The sequence below is a fragment of the Rhinolophus sinicus genome, chromosome 7 (genome assembly GCF_057876585.1).
Source record: "Rhinolophus sinicus isolate RSI-liver-muscle chromosome 7, RSI-T2T, whole genome shotgun sequence".
NCBI lineage: Eukaryota > Metazoa > Chordata > Mammalia > Chiroptera > Rhinolophidae > Rhinolophus > Rhinolophus sinicus.
This window is the reverse complement of record NC_142507.1, coordinates 52,652,508-52,677,924: the sequence shown is the minus strand read 5'-3', so window position 1 is coordinate 52,677,924 and position 25,417 is coordinate 52,652,508. Positions and strand designations below refer to the sequence as shown.

Here is a 25,417-nt window from a genome sequence, read left to right as displayed (position 1 = left end):
AACTGAGGAAACTGCAAAGCTAATACAAACACTCCCAGAAGCAGGAAAAAGCTCTAAATAGTCAGGATTTGTTTTTGTGTAGTGCTTGTGAAGGAAGCTATATATAATGAAACTAGATATGGGTGGAAATAGACAGAGCCACTCACTGTATGTCCCACAGGAAGGAGCCATGCTATGTGGTAAGGAGAATATTATTTTGACCCCCTGTGACATACAAGAAAGTAACTCAAGAGTAATTAGCCCCTCAGAGGCAGCCTATAAAAAATAGACAATGAATTCCTATAACTACAAGCAATAAGACATACTTTTCAATTTTGTAGATTAAAACACAATAGCTACATGTCCATAAATAAGAACAATTCAAATTAAAAAAGGGTGACAAAACCAAGTTTTCCAAGGATACGGAAGAACTGGAATTCTCATACATTGCTGATTGGAGCATAAAATAAAAACATTCTGGCAATTTCTTATAAAGGTGAACAAACATTTACTACATGACCTAACAACCCAAGAGAAATGGAAATATGTCCACACAAACAATTAAAGCTGAATGTTCACTGAAGCTTTAATCATAATAGTCCCAAGCTGAAAACAGGCAAATGTCTCTCAAAAGTCCCACACGCGAACAAACTGGGATACTTGTGTAATGGAATATTACTCAGCGATAAAAAGGACCAACCTACCGATACTGACAAAATGGACGAATCTCCAAAACCCACTGACTGAGCAAAAGAAGTGAGACAGAAAAGTGATTGATTTGATTCCCTTTATTTGAAGTTTCAGAATAGGCAAAACTATAGTGGTAGAAATTAAATCAGATCAGTAGTTGTCTTTGGGGTTCGGGGGTGGGATGAGTACTGAATGCAAAGGAACACGAGGACGCTTTCTGAAGTGATGAAAGTGATGGTTAAATGGTCTAGACTTTTGTCTAAACATAAACTCTACACTTAAAAATGTGCGCATTTGACTGTAAATAATTTAAGCCTCAATAAAGTTGATTAAAAAGTTATTACATGTCCTCACTTATAAATACTATGTGAACCAGCAGCCCATCAGCATGACACACAACCCCATTCTACTTTTCGACTGCTCCGCATTTTTTTCTGCTGTAATGAACAAGCTGTCTCATGAAGATCCTACACGTCTGCAGCATGAAACTGTTTAATGGACAGAACACATGCTTTTTCCTTCACCGCCCACATCTTCCTGGAAAAACCGTCCACACTTCCAAGTCTTACCAGCCTATTTCACGGAGTAATGAAGAGGGAATTAAGCCAGGGCTAGTTTACCCTACTACTGCTTTGGCTTCTTACCCTAACCTCCCATAAACAACGGGACTCATTTCGAACCTAGTGTAGTTAAGAACATCAGCAACAGACAATCATAAAGTTAAGCCAGAGAGTAAAAGTCTATTCAAGCAGTCATGTGAGAGACAAAAGTCAATTCACTAAGCTTTCGATTAGTATCATTATATTGCATTACAAATATAATTCAGATTTTGTTGAGACCCAGATTCCTCTTTAGATTTTTAGCATTCAAAGCTGTAAGAAATTTTCTTCTGACAGAGTATTTGAAAAAGAATTTGTTCAGCCAAATAGCTAACATTAGGGAAACGCTGAAGGTACACCAAACAAATGGACTATACAGTTCTTTAAAAATATTTATGAAGACTATATGCAAACGTGGAAAAGTCCTTAGAGTATGTTAGAGGCAAAAAACAAAGATGGACTACACGTTGTTTATTTGGGGATGTTTGCATTTAAAATATAAAAATATTGTCCATTGTGATTATCAGCATAGAAAATACGCTCAGCAATAAGTCACAATACGCAAAGTATGAAAATATTAATAGTTGAATTTGGGTGACTGGAACTATTTAATATTTTTAAATAGTAATTTAAAAAATTTAACATAGCTGTTGTATCTTTTCAATTACACAAAGCTTTTTAAACGAACTCCCTACCTTCTCCACAATATATTTTCTTGGAAATTTGGTAAAGACCTCACAAATTGGAGAAAAAGAGACAGACCCCTGACACATCCGAAGAGAGACGACGCTGCCTTTGACTTTTCACTGGTTCATTGCCCAGTTGGTGGGTCCAGCTATCCTAGACACTAAAGTACAAACAGAAGGAGCCACTCTACTGAAATGTGAGGATACGCGCTTTCTAACACTGTAGTTCAGTCATCGGACTGGCTTAGGTTGGCTCCTTTGCACCTAACTCTGCCTTGCTATCTTACTTAGGCAAACAATCAAGTCAGAAAATAGTTTTATTGACTAACTGTCTTAGCAATCATGTTACACTTTGCCCTTAAACTTGAGATAAGAGATTATGACCTGCATAAGCAATGAACATAGTCAAAGGAAGTGAAGCTTGAATGTGTTTGCACAAAATACTATTCTGGGTGACTAAATATCAAGAACATTTTGGAATTTTGTTTCAGAAATATTTTGCATCTTACATTTTAGGACATTTCATTGATAGGACAAGAGAAACACAACTAAAGAAAGTAAATGGCCAAAGGTTTCTAAAATGTTTGAGCTTTTTCTAATAAACAGCAAATCTGGTCAACAATTTAAGAAGCACAAGATTATCATCTCAATTACTTTTAAAGTTAACTTATATGGAAAATGAGACGATGACCATATAAAAAGGAAAAATCCTTCCTTTTGGAAAGTAATTTCACTGTCAATGTGCATCTACAGTCATAAAAATGTTCATATTCTTTCAACTCACGATGGCATGACTGAGAATTGATTCTAAGGAAGTCATCAAAATGTGAGCTCCGTGAGAGCAAGAACGTTACAGTGACGTGCAGGCTGCTCTCAAATATTTGAAAGAATAAATGAAATAATCCTGAACTCAGAAAAAGTGAGGCACAAACATATCCATCATTTTTTAGGTTGTTTCCAAGTTCTGTTCTTATAAAAAAAGCCAACGATAGGGGATGAATGGTCAAGAAAATTACAGCACAACAACCTAATTAATCATAAAGCAATTGTTTAAAAGTATAAATACACATATGCAGAACAAAATAATCTAGAAATGTTTCAACCAATGTTGGTAAAAAGTGGATTATAAAAATGCAACTTCTAAAAGATAACATAGGAGAAAAATCTAGGTGAGGTTGGATATGGCAATCAGATTTTAGATAGAATAACAAAAATATGATCCATGAAAGAAAAAACTGCTAAGTTGAATTGTATTAAAATCAAAAACTTATGCTTTGCAAAAGACACTGTTAAGAGAATGAAAAAAGAAGCCACACACGGGGAGAAAATACTCGGAAAACACATATCTGATAAAATACTTGTATCCAAAATATATAAAGAACCCTTAAAACGCAACAATAAGAAAACAAACACCCAATTAAAAAATGGACAAAAGATCTCAACAGACACTTCACCAAAGATGATATACAGATGGCAAATCAGCACATGAAAAGTTACACATCATCATTCATCACGAAAGAATGCAAATTAAAACAAGATACCACTGCATACCTGTCTGAATGGTTACATTAAAACAACAACAACTGATAATATCAAACTCCGCAAGGACGTGAAGCAACAGCAACTCACTCACTGCTGGCAGGAACGCAAAACGGTGCCGCCACTTTGGAGACAGTTTGACAACTTCTTCTTAAAAAGCTAAACGTAGTCTCACCATGGGATCCAGCAATCACACTCCTACTAGGTATTTACCCAATTGAGTTAAAAACATATTCACACAAAAACCTACACGTAGGATGTTTACACCAGCTGTATTCATAATTGCCCCAAACTGACAGCAACCAAATGTCCTTTATAAGTGACTGGATAAACAAACTGTGGTCCATCCAGACAATGGAATATTATTTGGCTATAAAAATAAATGAGCTACCAAGCCACAAAAAGACGTAGGGGAGTGAGGCTTCAATGAAAATTGCTCAGGGAAAGAAGCCAATCTGACAATTACACGATATTCCCGAAGAGCAAAGATCAGTGTGTGGCCAAGGCTTGCAGGGAGAAGCATGAGCGGAGCCCAGGGGGTTGTCACGGCAGTGACGCTCTTCTGTATGACACCGGCACGGTACCTGGTGCATTTGTCAAAACCTACAGAACTTTGCAATACAAAGAGCAAGCCTTAATGTATGCAAATTTTTTAAAAATCAGTAGGTTGGGGGAACCCAACTGGGAGAAGAGAATCTAACTCTATCTCAAATGTGTATCAAACAACCGCACTAATGGGGGCAGCGCAAAGGCGCAGACCTAAGTAACGGGAAATGAATGAATTCCGTAAGACTAAAGGCAAAAGGGGCTGCATGTAAGAACTGTACTCCAGTCACTACCCCTCTTTCCCATGGGGTACACGTGAACAATTGTGATACTGCTCTCCATGTGCACTGGAACTGAACCATGAAGTCAATGAACGGTGGATGTGGGGAGCCAAGTTTCTCACTGTTAGGGCGGTAATGTACAGAGGAGCAAGGGGAGGGGGGTCCAAACGATCCACGGTAATGGAGGAAAGCCACAGACATCGGTGATAACTCACGTTTCACTTAATACAGATAAAGATGGTTACATATAGAAATATTTATAGATATATGTATACACACACACACATTTCTTTACCCTGTCAGCTGAGAGGGCCAGAAAAAAACTACACCGTAGTAGCAACGACCACACTGGGTTTCAAATACCATTCTCCAATAGTAAAAGGAACCAGGGGCCCTAAAAGAAATGGCTGATTCGAGGACTGGGGCAGGAAATACACAAGAGGAGCCTGGATCATTCTGTAGTGCTAGAAAGTAAAGAAATGCTCAAAAGCAAACACACACTGATGGGGACATGGCAAAAAAGCACAGGAGCCAACTGGAAGAGCAGCTACCAGTGGCCAAAGCTAGAACAACTGCAGCAACAAAATCAAGCCGTAGTATCAGATTATATAACCCAAAGTGCAAAATATCCACGAGCCCATACTGATATAAATAAACGACTGAATAGATTCATACGTGGGGGAGAAGAGACATCCTTCTGTGTAGAATTCCAAACAAGTTAGAGATACTGTACTTTAAAGAGGGGGAGCATAACTCCCCACTCCTTAAGCATGGCACACAGTGACTCCTGTACAGCGGGTACAGTATGAGGGGCGAGGGGATAAGGAAGAATCACTTCACAGGGGAGAAACCAGGCAAAAACCACTGCAGCCAGATGATCAAGGTCAACAGTAACAGTCCTAAATCAGGATGATAATATGGACCCTTGATATGAACTGATGAACATGGTACTTTACCTCTGTGATCTTCCTCCCCCCAAAACCCAACCCCCAATCTGATCACTAAAACAAAACCAAAGTCCAATAGTCAGGCGTCCTGTAATATACCTGACTGGTAGTCCTCAAAACAGTCAAGGTCATCAAATACATGGAAAGACTGAGAAGCTGCCATAGTCAAGAGGAGGCACCTCAATGAAACGCGGTCTCCTGCATGGGGTCCTGGGACAGAAAGACACTAGGCGAAAAATCCGGAAATCCAAATAAACTATGGGCTTTAGCTGATGATAATTTATCAACATTGGTTCATTAACTCCAACAAATTTAAGATGTTCACAAGGAGAAACTGCGTATGGTGGGGGTGGGAAAGGGATTTATGGGAACGCTCTACACTAGCTGTTCAATTTTTTGGTAAACCTAAAACTGTTCCAGACAATAAAGTCTATGAATTTAAAAAATAAGATTACAAATGGCATAGAACAGTATGATTTCAACTTCATAAAAAATGCATAAATAAAAGACAGCCAAACTACCAAAGTAGTTATTTTAGGGTGAGATGATGGGTAATTTTTTTTTTCTCTTCCTTAGTTTCCAAATTTTCTCTAACGTATTTACATACTTTTATAATTTAAAAAATTATTTTTTTTACCACTGCACACCTATTAGGATGGCCAACATCCAGAATATGGACACCACCAGCTGCTGGCAAGCAGATGGATTAACAGGAATTCTCACTCATTGCTGGTGGGAATGCAAAACGGTATAATCACTTTGGAAGAGAGCTTTGCGGTTTCTTACAAAACTAACAAACTCTTACGCTTGATCCAGAAGTGGTGCTCCTCGGTATTACCCAAAGGAGTTGAAAATGTATGTCCACACAAAACCCTGCACACAGATGTTTACAGCAGTGTTATTCCTAATCGCCAAAACTTGGAAGCAACCAAATGCCCTTCCGTGGGGGAAAGGATAAATGAACGGTGGTCCTTGCAGACAATGGGGTACTACTCAACACTGGAAGAAATGAGCTATCAGCCACGACAAGACAGGAAGAAACTCAAACACATGTGTCATCATAAATTTATCCACACCCACAGAACATCCAACACCAAGAGTGAACCCTAATGTAAACTATGGGCTCTGGGTGACAGTGATGCGTCAATGCAGGTTCGCCAATGGTGACAAATGCACCCCTCTGGTAGGGAATGCTGACCCGGGGGAGGCTGCGCATGTTGGGGTCAGGAGGTATATGGGGAACCTCTGCACCTGCCACTCCATTTTTCTCTGAACCTAACTACTCCAAAAAAAGGAAAGCTTATTAAAATAATGAATTTTAAAAATTAAGAATGAAATCTCATATATATAGATGGATATAATATCTATCTATATAGTATGTATATATATACACACACATATATACATATACCAGGGGTGCCAAAAAAACGTATACAAGTGGCCACTTTGGTCAACGTTGCTCAAACAGTAGTTTGCCCTAATCAGAAGTGTCTGGACGCGGATGGGAACCACTTTGAGCACCTCTTGTAATTGCAGAAGTCAAACGTGACTTGTATTCATCTTTTGTTATCGGTATATATTGAGGATTACAATTTTAATAGTTTTTTCTTTTCTTAAAATGTGTGTACATCGGCACCCTTTGTATATCAAAGTAGATGTACCTCTGTCGTCAAACATTAGAATTCCCGATCTACAGAGGAGGACTCTATCACGACTCCTTAGTGAATAACTCAAAACAAGATGGGGCAAGCAACTCCATTTTCTGCCATGAAAATCAAACCAAGAACTGAAATCTTTAAATCAATTAAACCTTCAGACAGTTAAATGTTATTTTATTTTCACTTAGGAAGCCAATGCACAAAATAACTTTGTTAATTGTCACTTCCCTGCTTCTTTCCCTGTCCCCAATCAAAAACAACAAAAACCATCTGGCCTCTCTTCAGTTATGATTTAATGCAAACATTTTCCAGCCTGAACAACTGCTAAATACAAGTGAGCAGTAAACTACCACATCAAAGTTATAGGGTCTCAAAATTGCAATCAGTTTGCTTTTTCTTCAGATTTTTAAGGCCATTGTCATGTAACGCATTAATCCTGACAGACTATTCTTTACTTGGAAAAGAGAATATAAAAGTGTCTTGACTCAAACCACAGCCAAAACTAGAAACAAACAAAAAAACCCTCATCTTATTCTAAGCCTCATCTTTAGTGAATGAGGGGAAAACAAATGTCAACTACATGTGGACCAAATTACATGATTTCCAGCCCGAGTTCACAATCCATTAGTGCTTTTTTTAAAATACCAAAGCAAAATTCAATATTTATACCAATATTTTAAAGCACCCACATCCAGAAATTTAACACTGGGCGAAAGAAGAGTATTAATAACAATAAAGTATGGCCCTGGAAGGGATGAGAAACTGTGAGTGTGTCAATTAGCATCTGGAATTCCCAAAAAGGGAAAAACAGAATAAATAACTTGTCATATAAGCTGCTTACTTACCATCACTGGGGCTTTTTACCCTTGGCTGAGTGTGCTACTGACAGAGAACGCTACCTGAGACAGGAAACGTACAAATAAGGCTCATCTGTCTTTCAACCTTAGTACCTCCAGTCAGAAGTAGCCAGGGTTTATTACTCTGGAAGGAGTAACAGATTCCTCAAACCTACTTCCAAAGCAGTTTACAAATATAATCTTCGCAGGTAGATTTATTTCTGAATAAATAAATCATATGTGTCATTCAGGAAAAAAGTATAAGGGTTAAGGATTTAAAGTATTTGTAAAATAAATACAAAATTATAATCAAGCTATTCAGAAAAAAGTTTATTTGTTACCTGATAATTACCCTTCAAGCCAATGTAATCACTTGTCACCAACACCAAGAATAAAAACTTGTTCATTTCCCGCCTGGTACAACACAAAAGTCCAGTCTTAAATCTTAAAACAGCCTCCTCCGTTAAAATGATTAAGGCTGTAAATGTGTGTCCCAGGTCGCCAGCACACACCTAGTGTACATCCATGGCCCTGGCAAAATGAATGGGCCCCTGGCGTTTTCAGAAGTGTCTTGGTTTGAGCTATAAACTACACGTTCCTTGCAGTACATTTTGCGTCTGGGAGACTCCTGTTAAGATGCACTCGGTCCCTAGGCCCTTGCATTTACTGGCTTAGGTAACTCAAGGCAGAAAAGTACTTCCAGGGACTCGGAGGAATTGCTCTAAATTTGTTCATCCCACTGGGAGAGTTGGGTGCCATCTTTCTTTTCTTACCCTCCCTGGGTTTACTCCAGTATTAAAACTGTCTGGTAATCTGCCAGATCCCCCAGCAAATCATAATTTCCTAAGGGCAAGGACTACATGTCATTCAGCTCTGTATCCCCAGCGTCTAAACCCGTGTTTGTCACGTACTAAGCACTCATTAAAGATTTTCCCTGAATAAATGACAAAAACCTATTAAGGCTAACACACAAACACAATAATGGTTTTCCTTCAAGCACTTCCGTAATTGCATCCCTTATTTTTAACTCTTACACTGATTTCACTTCTTACAGGGAAATACTAAAAATATTATGCAAGCTCTACATTTTTCAAACTTTAGTTTTGAAAAACTTTAGTTTTAGTATTAGTGATCATTCTGCTTTCTATTATGGGAATAATGCTTAAGAGTAAAATATGGCATTTAATTATGTAACCAATTTCAAAGTGAGGCTGTTTTCTTTTATTCAAATACATTGAAAAGTAAATTGCTTTATCAATTTTTAAACATAACATTGACTCCAAAGATACCAAAATGAGGTAAAGGAGAATAAGAAATAAACATACTGACATTTAAAAAGTAAGTCTTCAGTGGAAATGTAACGGCTGTATGCGATGTCAGAGGGGTAGTAGATTAGGGAAGGGGGGTTATCACTTTGTGACGTGTATAAATGATAAATGTCTAACTATTACATTGTTTTGTACACCTGAAACTAATTAAAAAAAAAGGTAAGTCTTTATTTCATGTGAATTCTAGGACTAATCGATCGTAATTACACTGTTTCATATCATGAAAATGAAATGCACCAGACTTAGTATGAAAAAAATTAAGCACAATGGGTTTCCTCACATGATAAGAGGCTAAAGAATTACCAGTAAGGTCTTCAAGAAGGTTCCGGTACTAAAACTATAAAAGTATACATTGATTTTGTTTTGACAGGATTTTTTGTTTTTCAATTTTTGTTTTTACAAACTTGATCAGCATAAAACTCTACGATTCTACTCAAATGTAAGGTTAGATGTGAAAACGGGTTACTTCTTCACACTGTGGGATAACAAACATTAGATATGAGTAAGAAAGTTGCTAACAGCCGTAAAAGTTTCCCGAACATCTTTCCTCACTTCCCTCCTATGTACACGACTTCTGAGGACGCCCTCACTCAGTTACTCACCAGCAAACAATCCGTCGTCAGTCGTTTCCCTGCACTAACTCAGGCCTAAGCTCTGCTTCATTCTGAACCACTGCCCACATGGCCAATTGAAACACAACCCCAGATGTTTTTCATTTGATATACTGTGTACAGTGAAAGTTAATTAAAGAATAAAATCTACTTGCTTTATCAACAACCTTAGCTTGCAAGTCAGGTAAATTACCAAAGAAGGAAATCAATTTTTAAAAGTTCTATTTCACTATTTCTGAATTACTACATCATGAAATTAAAAGAATGATTCCTTGTATGATCTGGTAAGTTTGTTCTGGGGCAACAGCCTGCACCCTGAACCAACACCCAATTCCTAAATATTCATTTAGTCTCAAGAGATAATTTATATGAGTGTGAATAGAAGTATAAATTTACCAGTACTATTGAAAAAAATACAGTTCAAAATATCTTCATCTATGAAAGACAGCCTTAAAAATTAATAACAAGAGATATACTTTTGAAGGGAAATGGCCCTTTGGCAATCAAACACCACCCTTTAATCCAAATTAAATGTGGACAATTTCTTTTGGAAGGTGGACACAAACCAGTTTCTGTAAGATATGGTCTATTTCAATTTATTGAACAAGAAGAAAAGTACAGTAAGACCTTTTCTGAATAAGCAACATAAAAGGCAACTGGGTAGGATAGGGAAATCTAGAAAAATCTACCAGCACATAACTCATAAAGGGAAATTTTAGGGTCACGTTTCCTTGGATTCAAAACACCCGGTGGGGAAACTGACTGCCATTTCCAAGTAGACGCAGGTTACACAGCCTGAGAAAACAGACCCCAAAAGTAGTTTTTTAACCCTACTAGAATCAAAATAACAATAATATTGGGTAAAAAGAATTCAGTGACCGGCCCAGTATATTCAATAGACAAATTACACTGATTAGAAATCACAAAGTTTATAGATGATTAAACTGGTGAGCAAAAGCAGTGGAAGAAGTTTCCCAAACTTTCACAGAGGTCATCACATTTTCCAAGGTCTCCAAATACTAAGTTACTCAATGTCCCGATTTTTAAAACATACTAAATAAATAACTAGAACTATACAGTCACATAGATATAAGGGGGTGAGGGCAACTTCCTGGTGAATCGCCCTGAGAGGAACTAGCCTCCGCCCTGCGAGGCTCCTTCTCCAAAGAGAAGTAAATTAATGACTCGTGTTCCAAGTCCACAGAATATGTAGGTCTGTCATTCCAGTCTTCGCTGACGTCTGACACGAGAACGTGCAGTTTCCAATAGCTCAAGCAAAAACAAATGACTATTTAAAAGACGTCTTCGTAACAATGGGAGTCCCTTGAAGGTGATACACTTAAGGGGACTCAAAACTAGTTGCTTACTCTGCAACTTGAATACCTTGCAGACAGTTGTATTTCCTCAAATGTTATGAGAACCATAGTTAGTTAGCAGGGAGCAGTAAGTAATAAACAAGAGTCTACCCACGTGCTACCTAGCATTTCACTGATACGATGCCACGAAACTGAATGCTCGCACTCGGGAGAGAAAGCAAAAACTTCCTTCGTGGTCACCCCCAATTCTTAAACTTATCTGAAGGGTGTATGTACGAATTTTGGGTGTGAAGGTAGACGACAGGTATACCTCTCAGTACTATATTCAGTTCCCTGTCGTCAGTCCCCTCAACTCCCGCCAACATGCCCAAATAAAATATTTAAATGAAAGGAGGCATCTTGCAATCAGAGGGGCCGCCTGGAAGAACGTGTTACCTCAGAAAATCACAGGTAGGGCAGAGCACCTGGGACCTACAGCGTCCACGTCCACGGATCAAACCCACGGGCTGTGAACACAACAGCAAGTACCGGCATTTCACACACAAGAGAAAGAAACGCTGGATGGGGCAGTGAGGGGAAATACAAATGAAAGGCAACCAGCGCCTCAGCAGCTGTTTGCAGCTCTGGGTGTTAGAGCTCAGTTGTCCCTCGTCCCCTTCTTTATATAGTACAAGCCAGCCCAAGAGACTGGATGCTCGGAAATTCTTCTAGTTCTAATAGTGATTGTCCTCTTTGGCCTTGGAAAGTTATTCAACCTCTTCGGGTAAATAATTAAATAAAAACTAAATTGTCACAGGGAGCCCTGGGTAATTGATGCACACACAACTGTATTCTGACCTCGAAAGCAGAATAAAATCCGAACTTCTTAGCACTGCATGCAAAGCTCTTTGATCTAACTTCAGGCACAACCGTCTATAGACAAGCAGCAATCTTAGATTCCTTATATTTATTTATATTTAATAGTTACTCTAAGAACTTCTCACATCTTCAGTTTCCTTGGCCTACAGACCCCTCCCCCTTCTCTGCACTTGTCCTTCAACCACAGCTGAAAGGCCCTTTAACACCTACCTACCCACCAAGCCCCTCTTCCCTCTAAACACCCATCGTTTTTTGTTTCCCTCCTTTACTTCACTTTGCTTTGCACACAGTGAATTGTGACATGTACCTTCCCCACTGCAGTGGAAGCTTCTCAAGGGCAGGGGTGCAGGGATTCTGACTCTACAAGCCCCACAGGACTTGACACTTAGTTTGTGCTTCTCTGTGGAACCAGACTGAACATGAGGTGATATTAGTGGGCCAACGTCCGAAAAGGGAGGCCCTAACTTATTGCTTTTCAAACAGTGGATCACAACTTAATGAGTCATGAAAGGAACGTAAGAGGGCCAACGTCAGCATTCAAAAAAACAAAACAGTACAAAATATCGAACATACTAAAACATACCAGTGACAGGTACCAGTAAACACAGTTTTGTGAAACTTGCTTCGGGTGTTTTTTTTGTATTTATATTGGCTGTAATATAAACTGTCTCTCTTACTGTGAGTTGCAATTAAAAAACTATTTTAACATTGCCTAAGGATTTATTTTCAAACGTGGGGCGAGCACTGTACCGCCTGTACACAGGCTCCTCGTGGGCTGCCAGTGAAGCGAGGACATCATCTGCACAGCTGACAACGGAAGGACCCTCACTGGCTCTACGCCAGTTATGTCCGTGGTGTCAGTAACACCATCATCTAACGAAGGAACTCACCACCGAGCACGTTCCCAAAGCACTGTGCAGTGACCGTAAATCATGTTTGCTTGTCAACCGAGTCTCTGCTTATCTGCCAGGTCCTAAGAATTTTTCCCAAAGGCACTTATCTTACAAAATGATTACCCGTGAGGGCGTGGTGACAAACCCTCACCTGAAACAAACGAGTCAGTGAGGACGGAAAGAGAACTTTTCTTCAGAGTGACTTATATGACCCAGACAGTTCTACATGCCCTGGTCACAGCCATGTTGTGGAAGTGACTTCCCAGGGGAAGATACTATTATCAAATTTAGTTTTATTTGCCGCCTCAACCACCTATGGAATTAACAGTATTGAGTTAGGTTGCAATTATGATTGTCATGCTCTCTTCACCGAAACCCAGTAAAGATAGAGACAAACAAGGGCAAAGAATGACTGCTTCGGTCCCCTCACCCACCCAATGTAACACGAGAGACATAAGACAGTTACATTTCACAACACAACCAAAGCTCAACTGCTATCCAAGTCTATAGGGATGCGACTGAACTTTAAGAATTTTAAGAGACTGTGCAGTCAAGAATAGTTTGACTATTAGCAGTCAACAATAGCTGAAAAAAACAAAGAAATGTACAATACACTGGATTTAGAATCCAAAACCCTGGGTTTAATTCTGGTTAACACTCACTGGTGCAATACCCAGTTTGCTCTGATGAAATAGGGATCATAGTAATACATTCACTCAGCACGTATTTCTTGACTAATACCCTCCATGCGCCACTAGACAGCTGGCTGGCGACCAATACGGATGTATCTCCTGGCCTCAAGGAGCTTATACGTGTATGTTCCCCCCTCACAAGGCTGCTGTGAAGATCAAATGTAAAAACACCGCAAACTGTCACACACAATTCAAACAGCAAGGTGGTAGGTACAATGATTATTGTTACGACGTGGAATAATGATGATGGTTACTGTTCTTCTACCTCTTAACCACCCATCTTTACTACCTCAGCTTAGCAAGACTCGATAAATAAAGTACAGACGATTGGATATAATAGCCCATTATCTACTGAAATTATTTTCCTGACAAATGGAACTCAGGAGCCTAACAAATCAGTATTTGTTAATACCGCCCTAGCTCATGACTCAATATAACCATAAAGATAAAATGAACTGAGAATTCAAGGCCTGTCCCCTGTAGTGTCGCGCCAGGGAGGGCTGGGCATGTGAGTTGCATTACCTACACCTGGCAAGGGAGTAAAAAATAAAGATTTCTAGGCCCCATGCAAGACCTATGGAATCATAACCCTTAAAGAGGGAGCCTGAGAATCCATACTTTTAACAAGCACGCTTATCCAGTTGATTCTTATGCTCTCTAAAGCTTGAGAATCATTGCCATAGAAATTCCTTTGATCAATAATCATGATGTCAAATACCATTTCCAAAACCTGCCGGGAATATCTGAGCCAAACAGAATAAAATTCAGCTACAACTGAGAAAGTAACTCTTGAGGTCCTTAGCAGTCAATGTCACATGACTCACACTTAACTCGCAAAAATACTTCTTGGGGCACCAACCTCTTTTCAGTCAACCATTTTCAAACTTTCACAGAAAATAAAGCCAAAAAACAAAAAAGAATACCCCCGAGATGTTTGTAAGTTATTAAAATCAACTCTATAGTCACATATATGGTGACGGAAGGAGATTAGACTTTGAACAGTGAGCACACACTATATACGGATGATGTATTATAGAATTGTGCAACTGAAACGTATATAATGTTATTAACCAATGTCACCGCAATAAATTTAATTTTAAAAATTCAATAAACAAAATTTTATATATGGCTTTAATTTTTCTTATGGCTTAACTTTAACAAGGGAAAGTCGATGGGTATATTATTGTCCCATACCTATCAAGGAGGAAGGCATACGCTCTCTGCATCATGATTTTTAACGCAAGCCAACCTTAGGAGTCCATGCTTACTAACGACCACACTACCCAAATACCAAGGAGACAAAACAAACTAGTCAACACACAAACCTAATCCCTAAAAACTATAGATGGCACCATATCCAAATCCACTGCACACTCAAACCCTCCTAAGGGCATCTCTCAGGAAATCAATCAAGAACCCTTGGAACTATTTTAACCTTAAGAAAATTAACCTGAAATCAAATGTTACTTCACATACTATATAATTAGTGCAAAGATATATTTATTTTGGTTCTATTTGTTGAAAGCACCCTTCACTCATTAGCCGCCAGGGATACACATCAAAGTGAAGACACTCGATATATGTTACAATGGGAAAAATTACAAGGTGAAGACTAACATTCTAACTGCAGTAAAATTTAGAGCCCAGAGGGCTTGTTCATACGCCAGTACCAAGCCCTGCAATATGCCCCTTTCCCAAAGCAGGTAGCATCTAGTCAGTTTTGAACGGAGAAAGGACAAACTGAACCGCAGAGTATTTACTTTAATGACTGTTTCGAGATTCAGTGAGGACGGGTGAGGCCTAGGTAAACGGACTTTAAAAGAAATGGAGGCTCTTCCTTTTGTCTGAGCTTACTTTCCCTTAAATCCCAGCTACTCCGTTCTTTCACACCCCTCTACCAGTTGTCCAACTGCAATATATGAGAACTGGAATAATTTGTGCATAGGAGCAAAGCGTCAAAAATCAAAGTCTTAATTTAACAGCAATTATCAAAATCCAGACATCCACCTATGACTTCATACAAATTCCATCTACCTCATAATAATCTACCTATGTCTAACCCTGACCCCATTTGGCACTTCATCAACTTGCAAAGCTTTGCTGGGACAAGAAAGATTAACTTAAGGAACATGATTGAGAGACAGAGGAAAGCTCCGAGGAATGTTGCCTAGAACACGCTTTAGGACAATTAGCATCAACCTAAGTAAGAACAAAACAAGCAGCAAGCACAGATCTCCCTCAAGAGTCACGTCTGTCTGGTCGCTGACTTCCTCCTCATCTGAAAACCTAAGGAAACGATGCAGACTTTGGAAGAAGAGAAGGAAAGTGAAAGAAACTATATACAGTTGATCCCTAAACCTGGGGGTTTGAGGAACTGACCCTCCCACAGCTGTCGAAACTCTATGTATAACTTTTGATTCTCCAAAAACTTAAGTTTCTCCTCAGTATTCTCGGGGGATTGGTTCCAGGACCCCTCGCAGGGGATACTCAAGTCTCCTGTAGAAAATGGTGTAGGTAGGTCGATGCATGCAGTTGGTCCCCCACATTCGTGGACTCCCAACCGTGGATTGAAAACAGTACAGGTATTTACCGAAAAAAATTCACATATAAGTGGACCCACGCAGTTTGAACCCGTATTGTTCAGGAGTCACCTGGAGTTGAGATCTCAGTGAATTTACCAACTAGCTCAGCTCTGTGCTGCAACTCTATTTCCACTGTCGCAGTGGAGAAGCTTCAAAGAATTCAGAAATCAAAACAGTTGGAAAGGTGAGAAACCAATGCCAGGAAGATGTCTGATCATCACAACCTTCCAGAGAAAGTTTCTCTACGCTAAGAGTGTTCTTTTGCCCTGCCCGCTAAAAGAGAGAAAGTTCTCTACTCACCACCAAGGACGAGCCAAAATGCAATCTTTTTTCTAGAAGGAGGAATGAACTTAGACTGGAACCTGGGCCTGAGGTAAGCCCTTCTACCTGCCCTAGGGGGTCATCCAAGGTCTCTAAAGAGTCCCTAGTTCATATCTGGACTCTGCTGCAAAAACCACTACAAAGGCAAGAAGACACCATCTATGTTAGTTTGTGTGTGTGTGTGTGTATATATACACACATGGTCAATCATGTGAGCTGTAGTCTTCTACAGAACTATTTTAGTTTAGTTCTTTTAGCTCCTGTAAAGGGTAAATGATTTAGAACTTTATGATCAATTCATAATTTAAAACACTTTAGTTTTAAATTTCAAAATAAACAGCTGGGTCCAAAGTAAACTTCCGAAGAAAAAGAAAAGTGACATTCCAAGAGCTTCCATTGGAAGGAAACACCAGGCACAGATTTTGAGTTACCTAGAAAGAAAGTCAGGTGCCCAGGTACAAAGCGGAAGGTCACTGTTGCATTCTATATCTGAATGCCCTTACCCTCAAACGATTAAGAATAGATTGCTAGAGAATACTAGAAAAGAGTATGTAGGATGTTAACAGAAAAAACACACATCTATTTACAGGAAGGACGGAAAAAGTTACAGTAATAGTTCCAAACACTTGCTTTGATGAGCTACTCTTTCTAGAGGTGCAAGAGGAAACAGAATGGGTGGATACCACAAGGTAAGAATGTCAAAGATAAGGACAGGGGCACCAGGTAAACAAGACGGGATGGCCTGCTCTGTAGGCCCCAGACCTTCAAGATCCTATCCCCTTTGAAGTCTTGAGCAAACCTACTGTTTTACTAGAGGAACGCCTGAAGCTTGTGGACATTATAATTAAAATAACAGTGCAAAAAATGAGAAGGATTTCACGAGAGCAAATCCAAGCACTGAGCGAAAGGGCAAAAGTGTGAAAAAAGAATATACAAGATAGAGTGAGTAAGAAGGAGCGAGACACAGCACTGAGGACTGCTGAGCATGGAGATCATGCCAGCGTACACCCCCTACCAGCCAGCCAGCAATCACTCAATAAATGTTAATACAACGAACAAAAACACAAATGGAGCACCTGGGTCGGAGGAGTGGAGGAGGTCTGCACAGAAATCGCGAGACAAGGCAGCATCCTGCGCGAGCTTTAAGGGACGCAGTGGGGAAGGAAGGATGAAGGAGCTGGAGCGTACAGGGGGAGGGGCTGCCGAAGGGGAGAGGCTGGGTCGCAGCAGCAGAAGGGGCCTAAAAAGAGGAGGGGAAAGCCACCCGGAGGCAGGAAAGCACAGGATCAAGCCAAGCGTGGGACCGTCACCAGAGCATAGAGTAGGGGAGCCCTGAAAACAGCCCTGAGAAAGTGGGGAGGCCAAGGACCCTAAAGGGGGTTGTAATTGTAGACTGAAACAAAAGTATGAGAGCGGGGCAGGGGTCTGAACAGGGCTGCGCTCAGAGACGTGTGGTGACCGAGACACTAGACTCAAAATCATGGTGTAAGACCAGGGCTGCTGTGAAGAGAACTACGGTATCAGAGACACCAGTACCACCACCACCACCACCACCACCACCACCACCACCACCACCACCACCACCACCACCACCATCACCACCACCATCACCACTAAAAAAAAAAAAAAGAAGAAGAAGAAGGCTTGCAAGGGTCAGAAAAGAAGGTACACTCCGAGAATGAATACAAAAACGAAGAGAGGACGGACACACGCAAGGACAGAAAAATACAGAGTGGGTGCTCGCCTACGCGTAAGGAGAGGGTAAGTGAGGAAAGAAAAAGGAGAGCAGTGTGGAGGGCTGATGCTTCGGGAGGAAAAGTAGGAGCGGACCAGCGGTCCTGCGTCCTGGGGCGAGAGGGCCGAAGGGACGGTCCACGGGGGCTGCAGGGAGCGGCGGACAACAGGAAACGACGACGCCCACCAGGAGAGCTCGGGGAGGGCACACACACACAGGGGCTGGCGCAGAGGGGACGCTGTCAGCGAGCAGCAGGGCAGGGTCATCGCGGCGAAGCGGGGGGCAGCGAGCAGCATGCCAAAGGGGCAGAAAGGCAGCCGGAGGAACGGGGCGGGGGGCACGGCGGGAGGGGCACAGGGGCAGAAACTGGAGCTTGCAGGCAGGGAGGTGGGAGTCCCAGAAACCCGCGGTGTGGGAGGTAAAAGGGTCAACCCCCCCCCACCCGGAGGTGCGGGGCTTGAGGGGGGGCGAGGGTCCCCAGGGCCGTTCGGGGTTGGGAGGGAGGTGCGGCCTGAGGGTGACAGGGGCGGAGGGGAGATGCAGGGACAGGCGGAGGGGATGGGGCGGGGAGGGGCGGCGGGCAGCCCCGATACTCACACCTCCAGAATGCGGTCCCCCTTGCGCACCCCGGCACGATCGGCCGCCCCCCCGGGCAGCACCGCGCTCACATGCTGCAGCGGCGCGTACAGCTCCCCGTTGATGCTCCGCAGCTGCCCGCCCTCGCTCACTTGGCCCCGCACGTTGAAGCCGTAGCCGGACTCGGACTTGACGATGCGCACGACCCGCGGGCCGGCGCCGCCGCCGTTCCCGGCGCAGTGGAGCCCAGACCCCCCACCGCCGCCGCCACCTCCGTTCCTGTGAGGGGCTGAGGGGTGAATCCCTTCCCCGTCCTCGTCCGCCATCTTGCGAGCAAGCGAGCCGTATCCCCGCCCCCCTACGCCTCCACTCCCTCCCCGCGCGCGCGCGCCCTTCTCAGCAGCCGCGCGACCACCCGCGCGCGCGCCCGCTCCTCCGACCGCGGGACCCGAGTGGGCCAAGGAGCTGCCGGCTGGGGTAAAGCGGCGGCAGGGGGCGGGGGAAAGCGGACGGTTGGGCACCGTGGAGCCTCCTGGGAAATGTAGTTTCTGGAACGTGGGGGCGGGGAGGGGGCTGGGCCGGGCCGGAGCTGAGATCATATGACGCAATTCGGAAGCAACGCCTGCTGGGAGTTGTAGTTTGTCTTTTATGCTCAGAAATTTTATCTGTTGGGTGGTTGAGAGAGTGGTATACTGATTCAACTGTTGACTTGGGCAAGTTTTTTTTTTCCCTTCTTTCATTTCATAGACCCGCAAAACAATAACATTAGGACACGTTGACGTTTGTGTTTCAACACACTCTTAAATTACAACAACTCATTTGCTCAATACCTTATATCTTCACACAGATTATTTTATTTTATGGCCCCAACAACCTCGGGAGACTGCTGGATCATGACTTATTTCCCTATTTCACATATTGGGAAACTGAACCTTAGAGTGCCCAAAGTCATCCAGCTATTAAGTAACAGGAACTAAGGCGCAGTTATTTTTGTGCAACTTTCTTTTCACTGTATTGCAACTACATAAAAAGTATGCCCTGACTGTACAAAACGCATATATAGAGGAAACTATGGCCTCACTGATTTAGAACTGGATATTAGAGTGGCCAAGTAATGTCAATTGAGCAATGATTTTGGTTACCTTTATTTCTAATTCTTTTCGTTTCCCCCAACAACACAGTAGTGTAACTTGCCAATGGCAGCAATTGATGTTTTTTGGCTACCTACCCAAACACAAACTTACAGATACTGTGCAGAATGCCTGGCAAAGGCGAGTAAGAAGAGCAAGAGCAAAAATAATGTAAATATCTTAAGCACTTAATGCTCAGGTCTGTTATTCGATTTTATCTAATGGTGGGCTAATGTTGGTCTATTACTGTCTCATGGATGCTGATAAAAGACACAAAATTCCTGGGTCAGAGACAAAGGACTATGATGACACCTGGAAGCAACATGTGCTTCAGTATGTTTGTGTCAATTCCTCTTGCCCCCCAAGATTCACAGGGATGACACGAAAGGCTTAGATGAAGGCTTTGCGCTTGGTGGATTTACATCATGGCTGAGAAACAGAGTTTGGGGAACCCGCCATTTTATAGGAAGCAGTAAACGAACATGTTCATGTCCTGGAAGGAGACATTACATCATCCCTCAGAGTTGCTCACTATAAGTACAACCCTGAGAAATGACCCTGGTGAAGAGCAGTCAGGGTCTTGCATTCTTGGTATACCCAGGAAGTTGAGTAGAAGCATGAAAGACCCACCAAGGACAGTCTCTCAACATTACTATGTGCCAAACACTATTCTAAGCACTTTACATCTATAATCTCATTTAATCCTCACAACCCAATAATATTATTATTTTATAGATGAATAGACAGGCGTAGAGAGGTCACAGAGCTAATAAGCAATGAATCCAGAAGCAACAGGGACACAGAGTTAAAAGACAGGAAAAGTTTACTTGCAGAGGTCTGATGACTTATAAAAGCAACAAACAACCCCCCTAAAGAATCCATGGACTATGTAAGGGTGTCCAAGGGGATAAAAATAAACAAAAATGGTAGAATAATTAAGATAGCTCACAAAATGTAGGATGAAGCCTCAAAGTTATTATACAAACAGAACATAAAAATTAATGTGACCTTATTTTATAACCAAGCTAATGAAGGGCCTTGATTAGTTAACAAATACGGAAATTAATAAAAGTTAGAATAAGAATTTTGCTCCAAAATAATGGCACTTGGATTTTTGTTCTTTTTTAACATGAGTCGTTTGGTTTGAACTGAGTGTGGGATGGGAAGGAGCTTATCCACTACAGCAAGGCATCAGAGAAAGGAAAAAGGGAGCTTCCACTGAAAGAGCTAATTTTTTTCTCATTTGTTTATTTGAAAAAAATGTATTGAGTGCCTCCTCTGTTCTAGGCTCTATAGTAGTGGCTAGGGATACAAAGATAAATAAGATATCTATGAACTCCCATGAAGGGCAATATGACATGGTCAAATTTACAAATGCACCTACTCCTTGATCTGGCAGTTCCATTTCTAGTTCATTGTACTGTCACACTTGCACATGTGTGACATGACATGTTTGTGAAGTTAGTCATTGCAGTATTGTTTGCATTCGAAAAAGACTGGAAATAACCTAATGTTCATTGATTAAATTATGATACACCCACAAAGGAAACCCAAATAACTGTAAATAAAAAATAAGGAAGCCTTTTTTGCACTGAAATGGAATGATCTCAGAGATACTGTACATAATTAAGTGAAAACAAGGGACAGCACAGTCTATAGAACATGAAAGGGTAAGCATAGATACAGTTATGTCTCTAGAAGTATTCACAAGGAATTGATAATTTTACTTCTGGGGAAGGGGACTGGACAGCAGATGTGGGCACGGGGGTAGGAGTGAGACTTTTGTAATTTCTGAATTTTTTGGGCAGCTAAATGTGTTGCCTATTCAAAAAAATAAAATATATAAAATATTTAGAAAGGAGCTTATTGAAAGAAAAGATGATCAGAGCATCAAAACAAGAAAATAAAAGAAGACACCATCACTGCTCTTGAGTACTCATAATCTAACAAGAGAGTCAGCAAAAAAAAAAAAAAAAAATTACGGTACAGGTCTTGGCACACCTAAGTAATGAGAGCTGTGCTAGACACCTGCACAAGCTGCTAAAAGTGCATGTAGGAAGGGCCTTCCAAACGGAACAGCTAAGCTGAGTAATCATAGATGAGAAGAATTAGCAAGGCAGAGAAGGAAGGGCATTTCTGACAAGGGGAACAGTGTATTCACACAGAGATTGGGAAGAACGTGGTGCAGTGTAAAAACAGCAGTTCAGTAGGACTGCAAATGGGGACCAGAGGAAGTGGGCAGGGGAGGGGACAGGGAAGGTGGGCAAGAATCAGATCTGGGAGGTCTTCAGGCATTGGATATCATGCCCAGGAGTTTAAATTTCATTCCTAAGTATTTAGGGGCCTCTGAATGCTTTTAAGCAGAGCAGACGTATTATCAAAATTTGTGCTTCAGAAAGTTCATTCTGCAGGAAGTGTGAAGAACAAAATGAGACAGATCAGTTACGAAGCCATTGCAATGCTTCGGGTGAGAAACGATGAGATTCAGACGAGGGCAGTGGTGATGGGAGGGGGAATCCTTGCAGAGAAAGGACTTGGATCTCAGATGTGAGGGTGCTGAGGAAAGAATGAGATAAGATTCCTGGCTCGGGGGTGTGATTCCCCAAGACCAGGCATGAAAAGGAAGAGGAAGACGTGTGTGGGGAAGGCAATGAGTCCAGTTTGGGGTATGTTGGATTTGAGGGGGCTGCAGAGGATCCAAGAGGAATGGATCAGCAATTGGTTGGACACGTGAGTCTGGCATTGAGGACTCACTGGCCCGAGCCCAGAGTCGGGAGGCGTGGGCCTTGGGTGGTAGGTGGTGGCGGATGAAAGCCCCAGGCAGAGCATGTAGTGAGATGAGAGGAGGGCCAAGGCTAGAACCCAGAGAATGCCCCCTCCCCCTCGCCCCCAGGAGACTTTAAGAGTCAGGGGATCAGGTGAAAGACTGGGAGGAGTCAGAGAGCTGGGAGACCCAGAGCACCTGGGGGCTTGGAAAGCAATGAAGCTGCTTTTGGAAATAGGACCTGGACCATTTGCAGAGCCCTTCCCATCGAAGAACTATCGAGTCTTCACCACGACAGTATAAATAGAAGCGTTCACAAGGAACTAGACCCCAATAATCAGTAGGCCCCAATCACATGGCTAGTTAACAGCAGAACTGAACCTTGAACCCAAATTTTCTGACGCCAAGGCCAGGACTCCACTACCCAGCTTCCTTTTAGTTACAGAAAAAGCAGTGCCTCCTACCCTTTGTGATGTACAAAATCGGCAGGTTTCCCTCAGCTTTCTGTGTAGGAGTTACTTAGATGAGAGTCCCACCTCCACACTCTTGCTCAGATGCCCTTTGGTCCTAGGCGTCCTGCCTCTTCTTGTTCCCTCTGTACAGGTCTAAAATCTACTCATCCTCCAAGTTCTCGCGTATGTCCCTCCATAAAGCTTCCTCTGAGGACTCCAGTTCACTCTGACATCTCTCTTTTCTAAATTCCTTGGGCAAATCCACCTTCCAGTGACCCGCTGTCCCCCCAGTGCATCACACACGTGTGTAATCCCTTCCCGCTGAGTGTGGGCAAGGCCGGGGACTTGCTTCTAGGCCGCAGAATATGGCAAAGGTGACGCTGTGTCACTCCCCTGATTACAATTACGTGCCATCACGCTCCTTCTTACCCAATTGGAGCAAGAGTCTCCTGCTGGTCTCCAGGAACAAAACGGCCCTGTTGTGAATTGCCTGTGGGGCCTCTAGGAACAGGAAGTTGCCCCCAGCTGACAGCGAGAATATCGGGCCCTCAGTCCTCCACCTGCAAGACAGGCTGCCAACCACCACATGAGCCTGGAGGAAGATGTGGGCTCCTCCAAGCAACACAGCCAGCCAACACCTCATTCTGCACAGGACCCAGCCACATGGGGCACAGGCTCCTGACCCACAGGCCTGTGAGGTCGTCAGTGGGTGCTGTTTTCAGCTGCTAAATCTGTGGTACTTTGCTACATGGCAATAGATACTGCATTTATGATCAGTGCCACTCCGTGTAGACCCTAACAATGTAACATCTTGTTTAGCTTTACTTTTGCAATCGGAACATAAGCTTCTTGAAAACAGGGAACTTGTCACATGTGACTTGTGTCCTCGGGGTGTACGAGAGGCACAAAAGCAGGAGCTCAACAAATATTGATGGAATGTTAGTCCAGGAAAGGACCATAAAGTGGCTGACTACACCTGCTCTATAGGGACGTGGTGGGGATTGAATGAGTGTATGTGGGAAAACACCTAACAGAATGCTTAACACGTAGGTTTTATTAATAATATTTATTAAATAAACATCACACCTAGACCCATTCCCTCATTATGCTGATAAAGAAATAGCTTCCTCCACACCACCCTCCAAAAAAGTTAAACAGTCCCAGCAAAGTACAACGACTTGTCAAAGGTCACTCAGCTCTGTGGCCAGAACGCAACCCTAAGAAGACAAATTAAATGGCTTAAGTGAGGTAACAAGGCGTGCCATTACCTGCGGGTTCAGGAGTTAAAGAAAACAAAAAAAAGGACCATTTTTTAGGCCCTCACCTTAATTCTGATTCCTCTTTCCTCTTCACTACCTTTCCGTACTTGTTCCATGAAGACCACATGAAAAATTACTCTTCTGGTTAATTGAGTAACTGATTTGCAAGAGTGGATAGTACCTAGAGACTAGAGGGTTTATTAGTCAAGATTCTTTAGTTGCAAGTGACAGAAACTCAATGCAAACTAGCTTAAGCCAAAAAGGGAATTGATTGGTTCCCATAACTAAGGGCGACACTGGGCTTTCCAGTTAACTGTGGCTATATAACTAACCACTCCCAAACTTAGAGGCATAAAACCATCATTTTCTTATGCTGATGGACTCGGCGGGTCAGAAAGTCAGATAGCACACTAGGGATAGCTTGTCTTTGTTCCATGAAGCCTCGGCCTCAGTTGGGAAGACTCAAAGGCTAACGTGACTCAATGGCTGGGGTCGTCTGGAAACGTCTTGTTTCTCTGAGGTCGGCTGTCTGCTGGGACCTCAGCTGGGGCTGTTGGCCCTACATGTGGCCTCTTCCTGTGGCTACTTAACCTCTTTAAGCATGGTGCCTGGGTTCCAGAAACAAATGTCCCGAAAAGAATAAAACAGTCGTGCATGGCATTTTTATGCCTCAGCCTTTGCACTCACATGGCTTTACTTCCACCATACTGTTTTGTCCAAGGGGTCACGAAGGTCTGCCCAGGTGCAAGGGGAGGGGATGTAGGCACCACCACTCGATGGGAAGAGTATTGTCCTGTAATTAGGGCACGTGGGATGGGTCATGGCTGGTAGTGGCCATCTCTGGAAAAATGTGCTACACTGGGATGGCTCATAGAAAGAAAGAAAGCATATGCTACCGGAATCAAGGCCTTAGGGTCTGACACAGAGAACTCAGGGCCACCTTGCTTGTTTTCATTTGCCTTTCGTTTTTGCTCACCTCTGCTTCTCTTTGTCTATTAGCAAAAACAAACAAACAAAACAACACTTTATTTTTCTCAGCATCTGTAAATAATTTCCCAGGGAAGGACTGATTGAATCGTGGGCCCACCATGTGGACCAACGGAAGTCGCCTAGAGAAGGAACTGTGATTGTCCTGGATC

At 42.3% G+C, this 25,417-nt stretch overlaps 1 protein-coding gene across 7 annotated transcripts in view; it reads right to left on the bottom strand.

The window, feature by feature from the left end:
• The window catches only part of SNX27 (sorting nexin 27), a 60,426-nt gene extending 41,250 nt beyond the window's left edge, over positions 1 to 19,176 (bottom strand). The window contains exon 1 of one of the 7 annotated variants that reach the window (XM_019739999.3): positions 18,766 to 19,176. In XM_019739999.3, the coding sequence (XP_019595558.1) occupies positions 18,766 to 18,999 (234 nt within the window). In that variant the 5' untranslated portion in view covers positions 19,000 to 19,176. Of the gene's footprint in view, positions 1 to 17,438; positions 17,478 to 18,694 lie in introns of those variants that run through there. The other 6 variants (XM_074319076.2, XM_074319075.2, XM_074319078.2 and 3 more) reach the window with 6 other exon arrangements.
• Positions 19,177 to 25,417: the final 6,241 nt, after the last annotated feature.